The 11,253-nt window shown below is 46.2% G+C and overlaps 1 protein-coding gene across 1 annotated transcript in view; it reads right to left on the bottom strand.

The window, feature by feature from the left end:
• Positions 1–522: 522 nt before the first annotated feature.
• Positions 523–11,253, bottom strand: part of LOC110521651 (E3 ubiquitin-protein ligase SH3RF1) — a 54,336-nt gene continuing 43,605 nt past the window's right edge. The window contains exons 7-12 of the mRNA XM_036968864.2: positions 9,013–9,140; positions 8,003–8,173; positions 7,611–7,891; positions 7,150–7,463; positions 4,187–4,569; positions 523–4,005 (exon numbers count right to left, since the gene is read on the bottom strand). Coding sequence (XP_036824759.2) covers positions 3,837–4,005; positions 4,187–4,569; positions 7,150–7,463; positions 7,611–7,891; positions 8,003–8,173; positions 9,013–9,140 — 1,446 coding nt within the window. The 3' untranslated portion in view covers positions 523–3,836. The remainder of the gene's footprint in view (positions 4,006–4,186; positions 4,570–7,149; positions 7,464–7,610; positions 7,892–8,002; positions 8,174–9,012; positions 9,141–11,253) is intronic.

The raw sequence follows: 11,253 nt of genomic DNA, 5'->3' as shown, positions 1-11,253 counted from the left end.
AGGGCTATACAGACAGGAGACCTCCTATCGCTCCAATAGGGTTAACCCACTTGGTGGGAATTGAAACATGGCTCATATAGCGAGGACCGCTACACTGCCCCCTCTGAACAGGAAGGCACATCCCTGTGCTTTGACTAATCTCAGCCCCCCTCACAAGTCCCGGCCTGTGCGTTCCAATGGCCCCACGGTCACCATCCCACTTCTGACACCAATGTAGTGAATGGAAGGAGCGGGAAGCGAACCCTTGTGTAAAAGGGAAACACCCTATGCATCGCGCCAATAAGGTAAACCTACTTGGTGGGGATTGTAACATGGCTCATACATAGAGGATTGCTTCAATGCATACGCACAATCTTAAGCAGATCTTGCAGAGGGATGAGAATAGAGACGAGAGGTGACTGCTGTCGTGTCTTCAGTCCCTCATGTCTGTGGTAATGCTTTCAGACACCTCTACACTGGCAGGAAGAGACCAGCTAAACGCAATGAGACACACACACACAAATTAAGAGGACTGACAGAAACCATGGAAACCATTAGCTTTTATTGTTCTAGTTATTTTTTACAAAATGTGCTATTCCCTCATACTTAATGTTTTTGAATGGATGCCAATTTCACCATGATCAGACTAACTATATAAAACTAATTATAACAACCCCGCCAAAAAAACTAAAAAAATCAAGCAAGTCACCTTGGCATGAGGAGAATCTGTTTAGTTTAATAAAGCAGACTTTAGTGCTGCCTTGTGTTCCAACAAGGCATGAGATTACAGTGAAAACATGTTCACAGGAACACCGAACTGCTTCGGTTGTTCTCGAGTCAGAGAATGTCATTATTTGATCATTAAACTATGTGAAAATCAATGACTAAACTGACTATGGTACATATGGAAGATCTTAATTTGATCACTTTGTTGCAGGAGAACTTTGCTGCAATGCAGGAAATGTAAAACTTGCAGTGTATTTCAGGTTTGAAATGTCCAATTACGAAAAATGTATCAGCCCCTACAAAAAGATCCACTAATTGTAATCCACATAATTCCTGTTGCTGCAGGACCATCCTCATGCTGTAGCAAACCGGCTCAAATTACGATCCTACATCTGTATATACTGATGATACAGTAGTTAAATGTATGTGTGTAATGTATGAAATAAAAAATAAAAAAAAGGCTCATCAGTAACAGAAAGCACTCCAAATGCAAAACCCAGTTCAGCATTAGAGGTGAGGTGGAGATGGTGAATGCCAAGACAGCAGTGGAACATTAGGTTCATTCTACATAGGCAAATTGAGAAGCAAACAGGTCTGAACAGTGTTTCGTACCACTTTATAGAGCCTTTACTCCCAACTCCAATGTTATTTCAGAACAACAAAACTACAACATATCTAGCAGTCACACAGTGGTCCCAGCTACTGTATAACAAACACCCACTTAAACATGCTTTGGGAAAATATTCCCCTCAGGTCTGACATGAAATATCCAAAATGCCTTCCAACCTCCTTATGCCTGTTGATACCCAGTTGCTAGGTGCAAACTAAGAGCAAATCTCTTGTTGCGGTGGATTAGTGCCTACAGGTCCAACCTGTCATTTAGACACAGTGGCCTCAGCTGTTGATATTGCACCATAGCATCTGATAGAAGAGGCTGCAGCAGGAGGAACACCAAGGACACTGTCCTCTTGGTGTCTGCCTGGTGGGCTATAGTGAAGGGAGCCCACTAACAATAGAACAGCCACTTACTGTCTATCATTGACTAATATAATCCAATTTAGACTTTTCTACACTGCCAAAAAAATAGGAGATTGGATCAAATCAATGGCTCATCGTGTGGTGCCTGGTGTTTCTTACTAGCAGTGCTGTCAATCTCATTACAATGACTGAAGGCCTATGGAGGAGGATGAGGTGGAGAGTGTGTGGAGTGGGACTGGATTATTTTGAAATCAAAAGTAGCTGAGAATAAGTAGTTTCACACCCTCCAAACCCAATCAAGTCGCACCTCGCTCTCTTTTTTTGTGCTTTGAAACAAACAGAAAACTAAAAAACGGCTACCAAAACTCAAACCAGCCACACACAAATCATATTCAAGTCAATAGAACACCTATCATCACACACATTGTATAGACGCACTGTACAGCTAAATCCGACAAAACCAAGAATCAACGTTGTCCAAGTCATTGATCGTATTTATAAAAAATAAACATTTTAAAAAAACTACTCGCAACTTAAAGGAGAAACACACTAGATTGTATTGGGGGAGTGATATCAGTGATATGGTTACATTAGGAAAACAATCTGCTTTATAAGTAAGCAGTGTTTCGTCTTGTATTGACAACACTTTAGGAATGAATTCATCTTTGAAATGAGGGTTGAGAGCCCGTGAAGGTCATACATAGAGCAGGCCTGTCAGATGTCTTTCTGCATCTCCATGCTGTAAGGAGGCGCTGTCCAGAGCATCTGGCGTCGTATAGATCCAAGTGGATAGAGATATCCATGTATTATTAAGACGGAACTATCAGAGTTGCATGATATGGTTCCTGTGTTGATCGCGATTGTGTCCGTCGTTCACTTGAGATCTTGAGCTGCAGTATGTCCGATGAGGTTGGTCTACTATTAGAGGAGTGGGGGGGAACAGCTACAATGTTCATTAAGTACACACACAACCATATACAGTAAGTAACACTTGATTGCAACATCTATGGAGTGTGTTTAGTTAACATGTCAAAAAAGGCAAGACCAAATCAAAATCCATAATAATAATGTAAATCAACAGCAGACGCTGGCTTTCCTAACGTTATGGAAATGTTTGGAAAACCTCACCAGGCATCAGATCATCAACGGTATAATAATTCCACCAAGATGACTCTCCCACTCTCCAATAAGGGGTCCTGGAGCCCAAGGAGAAGCCATTTGGAACACCAAAAGGTCCAAGGGATACAGGAGGAGGTTGTGCAAATTTCATTTTTGGAGAGAGGTTGTGGGCCAAATTGGATGTCAAACGAATAGATGAGTGTTTGCAATATGTCAGAAACTCCAACTGCCCAACCAGAGGGTATGGAGCTAATGACATCCAGCTGATACCTTCCAGTCAATAGAAGAATATGTTCAAGGGATCAGATTGGAATTGGGCCCACCTCTACACCTTTTCTTGCTTCACTGTATGTGCTGATGATGACATCACTGATTCTCCTCCCATCTGCTGTATTCTTTACATTTGCGCTCAAACAGCCAATCAGTGGAGACACCATGCAATATTAACATGCAGCACGGCAGCCAATGAGAGACAAGCACAAAGTGATGTAGGAAACATGTCATAAGACAGGCGCTGACTACAACCCCTAAACCACGAAAGGTCAAGCACATCTTTTACAGACCCCCCCCCCCACAAAAAAAACACGTTTCAACGCGTCATATTTCCATCTATTAACAGTTCATATTATTAGTTCTGACTCTCTGGTCTTTGTTTCTTTATATACACTAAAGTGAGGAACAGTACAAGGCACACATTTAACGTTTTGAATTGTTACAGATATAAATAACTGACAAAAAGGAAATCAACAAGAGTAGTGTGCTCTCCTCCAGCTCAGTCCACCGTGCTTCCAACTGACAGCTAGCTCCTCTTCCTCTGCAGCTCAGTTTAAATTATTTCATCATTCTTCTCCTCTGTACTTTGAGGACCACTTTAAATGTTGTGTATGTATCCATCTCATCCTGTCCCTAGCAACTTCAGCTGGTTGGCTCGCAGCTTGACCCCAAAACAAGGCAACAAAGTCAGACGTGGTTCCATTGATGGTCAGTTCATGGTATGGTCAGGTCACGGTCGGTCTACTGTGGTCAAGTGTGAGTCAGATGCCGTCTACGAAGCTGCCAGGGAACAGTCCGGTCCTGCCGTTCCTCTGGAGTGTTCCTTTGAACCAGCCGTCCTCCCTCTTCCTGTGGACAAACACTATGTCTCCCTCTTTGAGCTCCAGCTCTGCATCACTCTGAGGGGGGTAGGACACCACCACTCTGTACCTGAGAAGGGGGGGGGGGGGGGGGGGGGATCAGAGGGGATACTGTACTGACACATTGCAGAAGCACAGGAGATCAGAGATGCCACACACACACACACACACACCACAATTCCAGCAGAATCACATCATCAGACAGACCTTTAACAATATGTCACTGTTCTACAATATAATAAATGCTGTACCTCTCGCATAGGATTGGCCGAGCGTCGTGCTGCTGGGAGGTAAGGGAGGAGCATGCCTGACGAGGTGGCGGGGCGATGGGGGCACATCCGTCCAGGGGGCTACTCTTACGGTGCGTTAACTCCGGGGCTGAGGAACAGGAGGATGAAGAGGCGGCAGTGGCTGCAGTAGACTCAGGCTCCACAGGGCAGAGGACAGCACGGCCATGGTTACCCACGACAACGCCAGCAGAGGAGGGAGAAGGGGTAATGTCGGGGCCCATGGCCCCCTGGAAGACATCCCCCGTAGCAGCCTGCTCTGCCTCCAGGGTGGGGGATGAGGGGGGAGAGGGGCGAGACTTCTTCTTGTTAGACGACAACAGCTTCAGAATACCTTTCTTTTCCCTCTGCAGAACAAAAGAACGAAACAGAGAGAAATTTAAATTCACGGTGCTCTACCATGCACTTGTCTGATAATGGTGTAAGCTGCATATAGACTGTCTTACAGGAACTCACTGTGTGGACAGTCAAATCTGCATAAACATAATCCATTGTCATGGTCATTAGGGCCAGATGAGAATTTGCTCCAGACTAAATCACTGTTGTGTAATGATGTCTTCAGGGCTACAGCCAGCAGAGTTTCTCTCACTCTCTAACTCAATTCCCAGGGCCCACCCGTGAAACAGACAGAGCTCTGTGTGAGAATTTGTTTCTAAAGATAAACTGGAAGGACTCCTGTGTTCAACAAAAAAATACTGAGCGCCTGGTATTCAAAACAAGGGCACCAGAAACTCCGGGCAAATGTGAACTATTTCACCAATCCACTGTAGCCGTGTTTCACATCAGCCAAATATGCTAGGCATGATAGAAGTAGCTACAGTAACAAGAAAAAGTAAATGAACCCTTTGGAAGATTTCTGCATAAATTGGTCATAAAATTTAACTGGTTGACCCTCTTTTGGCAGCAATAACCTCAACCAAACATTTTCTGTAGTTGCGAATCAGACCTGCACAACAGTCAGGAGGAATTTCGGACCATTTCTCTTTACAAAATGGTTTCAGTTCAGCAATTTTCTTGGGGTGTCTGGTGTGAACTGCTCCCGAGGTCATGCCACGGCATCTCAAATCGGGTTGAGGTCAGGACTCTAAAAATGGGCCACTCTAGAAGGTGTATTTTCTTCTGTTGAAGTCATTCTGTTGTTGATTTACTTTGGTGTTTTGGGTTGTTGTCCTGTTGCATCACCCAACTTCTGTTGAGCTTCAAATGGCGGACAGACAGACTAAACTTCTCCTGAAAAATGTCTTGATAAACTTGGGAATTCATTTTCCCGTCGATGATAGCAAGCTGTCCAGGCTCCAACGCAGCCCCAAACCATGATGCTCCCTTCACCATACTTTACAGTTCGGATGAGGTTTTGATGTTGGTGTGCTGTGCCTTTTTTCTCTCCACACATAGTGATATGTGTTCCTTGAAAAACAACTCAACTGTAGTTTCATCTGTCCACAGAATATGTTGCCAATAGCGCTGTGGAACATCCAGCTGCACTTTTGCGAACTTCAGACGTGCAGCAATGTTTTTTTTGGACAGCAGTGGCTTCCTTTCGTGGTGTCCTCCCATGAACACCATTCTTGTTTAGTGTTTTACGTATCGTAGACTTGTCAGAGATGTTAGCATGTTTCAGAGATTTCTGTAAGTCTTTAGCTGATACTCTAGGATTCTTCTTAACCTCATTGAGAATTCTGCACTGTGCCCTTGCAGTCATCTTTGCAGGACGGCCACTCCTAGGGAGAGTAGCAACAGTGCTGAAATTTCTCCATTTATAGACAAGTTGTCTTACCGTGGACTGATGAACATTAAGGCAGTCAGAGATACTTTTGTAACCCTTTCCAGCTTTATGCAAGTCAACAACTCTTAATTTAGGGTTTTCTGAGATCTCTTTTGTTCGAGGCATGTTTCACATCAGGCAACGCTTATGGTGAATTTTTTTTATAGGGTAAGGCAGCTCTAACCAACATCTCCAATCTCGTCTCATTGATTGGGCTCCAGGTTAGCTGACTCCAATTAGCTTTTGGAGAAGTCATTAGCCATACTTTTTCCAACCTACACTGTGAATGGAATGTTTAAATTATGTATTCAATATAGACAAGATAAACTAATAACACACACATTATTGTAAAAACACTATGTTTGTCTGTTGTTGTGACTTAATGACCAATTTATGCAGAAATCCAGGTAATTCCAAAGGGTTCACATACTTTTTCTTGACACTTTATATACTAACGTGAGAGATGTGTTAACATTGCAGATAGCAATACTGATGGCTAAGTTGTGGGGATGTAACGATTCACTGATGTGCATCGGTCCCCAGTTCAAATGTTTAAGATATGGAGTGCATTGGTCCGCGGGAGCCCAAACCGTGCGCAGCTTCGCGTGCTGACCAATAGGTAGGCCTATTCCTGATCTGGCACATCTGCACGTCACCTTCAGCATTCAAATGTTTGTAAAATGGCTGGCGCAATATTATCGATCAAACAAGTCGAAAGTGTTCTACAGGGATGTTGGCCATGTGGACTCCAATGCTTCCCACAGTTGTGTTAAGTTGGCTGGTGGACCATTCTCTTGATACACACATGAAACTGTTGTGTAAAAAACCCAGCAGCATTGCAGTTCTTGACAGAAACCGGTGCTCCGGCACCTACTACTATACCCCGTTCAAAAGGCACTTAAATATTTTGTCTTGCCCATCAATCCCTCCGAATGACACGCATACAAAAATCCATGTCTCAATTGTCTCAAGGCTTCAAAATCCTTCTTCAATTAACTTGTCTCCTCCCGGGCCTCCTATCACATCAAACCAAATCGCATCGTTTCAAACTAAAACATATTGTTCCTGTATGGTATCAGACCCCAAGTATCTAGATACGTCTAGAATCGTCTGGAAAGGGATCGATGCACATCCCAACTAGGGTGCTATCACGAATGCCCACCTTGCCATCCTTGTCCAGCCGACAGGCGAGGGAGGAGTTAGCTGACATGGAGTTGCCGTTGCCAGGGGCGACAGGCATGGTGAGGACTGCCACTTGTCGCAGGGCATCGCCATCCAGGGACGCGGCGCTGACGTTTGGCGGGGTGAGGGAGGCAGCAGCACATCCCAATGGCACCCCAGCGCGGACACAGCCCTGGGCAGGGTTGGAGGAGGAGGAGCAGGTCTGGGATTGGCACACTGCCAGGTAGGCTACAGATGTCTGTGACTGGATGGGCGTCACAGCAGCCGTGGGCCGGTCCTGACTGTGGCATGCAGCTGGGGGCAGAGGAGAGGCACGTGGTTAGACCATACACACAGAACCATATGCCCCTTTCATCATAAATTCACAATCACATACACTATCCTACACTGGCTACATAGAATGTATGCTTGCACCCTTCCTCTTCCCCCAGGGGACCCTACCTGTCCTGACAGCATTGCGTGCCTGGTTAACAGTCATCTGGGACGTCATGTGCATGAGCACCTTGGCCTGTCCGGTTGTCACGTGGGCAGCAGTCACCATGCCCGGGGGTAAAGGGCTGGAGAGGGCGGGGCCCGGGCAGATGGGGAGGGCCTTGTTGAAGTCAGGCCCTGGAACAATGGCCCCCAGAGGAGTGGAGGAGGGGCTGACGATGGTGACCCCTCGCCCAGCCTGGGTGCACAGAGCAAGGGGCGCTTTGGGTTGGGTGCTGCCGGACACCGTCCTAATGGGACAAACAGAGGACAGGGAGGAAGGGTTAGGGCAGGGGAGCCTTAGGAATGCTGCATATACAGAGATAATCAGTGTGTACATGTGTGTAATGTCTGCGTCAGACCTGCTGACGGGGCTCATGTAATTGCCAGGAAACACTCCTATCTTGCCAGTGTGCATGGAGGTGCCTTTAAACCATCCATCTTGACAGCGCTCCAGCACCAGGAACATCTCTCCCTTCCTCAGCTCCAACTCATCCTCCTTACGGGGGGTGTAGGGAAACAGGGCCACGTAGCTGGAGAGGGAGGCGAGAGAGACGGGGAACATCAAACACATATATGGACACACACACAGGGACTGTCCAATTACCCTCAGGAGGAAATGAGTCAAAGACGTGGTGTGTTTCGAACATTTAGTCTGTCACATGAGCTAAATTTACCCCCCTACAACAGTCTAAAGAATGTTCGTCAACATCTCCTCTCTCTCTCTCTGAAACCCTTACTGGAAGACAGAGGCGGACAGTCCCTTCTGGACTGGTCTTCCTACAGTACATTAAGAGAAACTGCACTATACTACTGTAGAGGAATGCTATGGTTACGTTCTGAATGACACAGCTATGTGGGTCAGGGCACCACGGAGGTGCTGTAAAGGGAGTGGGAAAGGCATGTCTCCAGGAACCTCAGAGGCTTTAAAGAACCACTGCTAAAAGACAGCATAGACACTTTCACTGGTGTCAGGGGAGGGGAAATGAAGAAAAATGTAGACACACACACACGCTTTGGGGAGGTGGGCCGTATTTAATTCCAATCAGGTGTCTGGAGTCTCAGAAGAGTAATGATGTGAGGGGCCAGGGGTCAAAGGTGACAGACAGGGTCTCTTATAGGACCCAGGAGACTGTCCCCCACAGGTGTTGCCCTTTCATCCGTCAACAGAGCTCTGGGTCAACCTCTGGTGCTCCACACTGACAGCTTAGGGGTCATTCAGAGGCTTGGAGAACTCCCAGAACCCACCCAGAAGGACCCATGCCCTAGCCATGTGTGGAACCTGCTGTTTCACTGCATGTTCTCTCGGGATTAGCGTGCTTGTACTTTATACGTGGAAGAGTGTTACATGCATCTGTGTGTGTGTACTCACACTGTGGGTCTTTGCCGCCCACTCTGTTCGCTAGTGCTGGGGGAGGGTCTCTGACTGGCAGCCAACGAGGAGGCTGCTCCCACCGCTGAGGATTGTGGTGGAGGCGGCGGGGGAGGAGGGCGAGCATCCTGTCAATGAAAAACAACAAACATCAACAACGACAGTCTGAAAGAGATTAGACAGCATATTAGAACAGTTTACAGTGAGCTTGAATCAAATCTCTCACATACGAAAACATATTTGTTTGGAGCCGAAAGAAAGACCAGAACCACAAATCACAAATAAACAATTCACTGCCTTTAGCGCAACATGACAGTGTTACATTACTGTTATAGCTCTTGGGGGGGGGGGTCTTGAGTCCTCTGAAACATGACCCGCCAAACTGCGCTTCTTAACACCCCCCCGCTTAACCTGGAAGCCAGCCGCACCAATGTGTCAGAGGAAACACCGTTCAACTGACAACAGAGGTCAGCCTGCAGGCGCCTGGCCCGCCACAAGGAGTCGCTAGAGCGCGATGAGCCAAGTAAAGCACCCCCGGCCAAACCCTCCGCTAACCCGGATGACGCTGGGACAATTGTGCGCTGCCCTATGGGTCTCCCGATCACAGCCGGTTGTGACACAGCCTGGGATCGTACCCGGGTCTGTAGTGATGCCTCTAACACTGCGATGCAGTGCCTTAGATCACTGCGCCACTCGGGAGGCCCACCCCTGGCCTTTTAACCAATGACTGACTAGGTGTTACATAATGAGAGAAACTGGTCAGTGAAAGAAGGATATCATTTACTCTGTTCAATGAGGGAGAGTATCGCTTGACACAGAGGTTTGGTCTTGTCCCCAACTTCCCCTGAGATCTGGGAAGGAATCTCCAGCATGCTTGTTTGCTTGTTTGTTGCTATAGAAATGACACTGGGGCCTGGTGAATCCATTGCTGTGTTTAATGAGGACCATATGAAAGTAAAAACATTTCTTTAAACATTATATAGTTCAGCCCACAGGCCCGCAGTGAGCGGATTCCACTGGGCTCTACTCCTTGTTCTGCCTCTAACGGGACAGAAACCAGACCTAAACAACTATTACACAATCATACACAGACACATTGGTGTACTGAGAAAGAGGTGGGTTTCTTTTAAACATGTAACTATCCATGTACAGTGACTTCAGAAAGTAGTTATACCCATTTTCTTGTTACAGCCTGAATTCCAAATTGATTTTCTCACCCATCTACACACAATATCCCATAATGACAAAAATGAAAACACGTTTAGACATTTTAGCTAATTTATTTCAAATGAAACACAGAACCATCTAATTTACATAATTATTCAGACCCCTTTGCTATGACACTCCAAATTGAGCTCAGGTGCATCCAATTTCCTTTGATCACCCTTGAGATGTCGTTACATTGGATTCCACCTGTGGCCAATTCAGTTTGGACATGATTTAGAAAGAAACACACCGGTCTACAAGGTCCCACAGTTGACAGTGCATGTCAGAGCAGACACCACACCATGAAGTATGTAGATCTCTGAGATAGAATTGTGATGAGGCTTACATCTGGGGAAGGGTTTAACAATTTCTAGAGTGTTGAAAGTTTCCAAGCGCACCGTGGTTTCCATCACTGGGAAATGATAAAAATATGTAACTACCCAGACGTCAAAACCAAACTGAGCAACCGGGCAAGAAGGACCTTTTCCAGGGAGGTGACCAAGAACCCAATGGCCACTGACAGAACTACAGAGTTCCTTGGCTGAGATGGGAAAACTTGCCAGAAGGACAACAGTCTCTACAGCACTACACCAATCTGGGCTTTATGGGAGTGGCCAGACGGAAGCCACTCCCGAGAAAAAGGCACTTTACAGCACACCTGGAGTTTGAAAAAAAGGCATGTGAAAGATTCTGTCTTAAGATGATAATTTTTTAAAGATATTTGGCCTGAATGCAAAGCGCTATGTCTGGAGAAAGCCAGGCACAGCTCATCACCCGTCTAACACCACCACTACCGTGAAGCATGGTGGTGGCAGCATCATGCCATGGGGATTCTTTTCAGCAACTGGGACTGGGAGACTGGTAAGGATAGAGGGAACAATGAATGGAGCCATATACAGGCAAATTCTTGATGAGAACCTGCTTCACAGTGCAAACAGACTGGGGGTGAAGATTTATGTTCCGACAGGACAATGACCCCAAGCATACAGCCAAAGCAACGCTGGAATGGCTTCAGAACAAGAATGTGAAAGTCCT

This window comes from Oncorhynchus mykiss, chromosome 4, assembly GCF_057628025.1.
Source record: "Oncorhynchus mykiss isolate SJ-2025 chromosome 4, ASM5762802v1, whole genome shotgun sequence".
Taxonomy (NCBI): Eukaryota; Metazoa; Chordata; class Actinopteri; order Salmoniformes; family Salmonidae; genus Oncorhynchus; species Oncorhynchus mykiss.
This window is presented reverse-complemented; position numbering and strand designations above follow the sequence as displayed.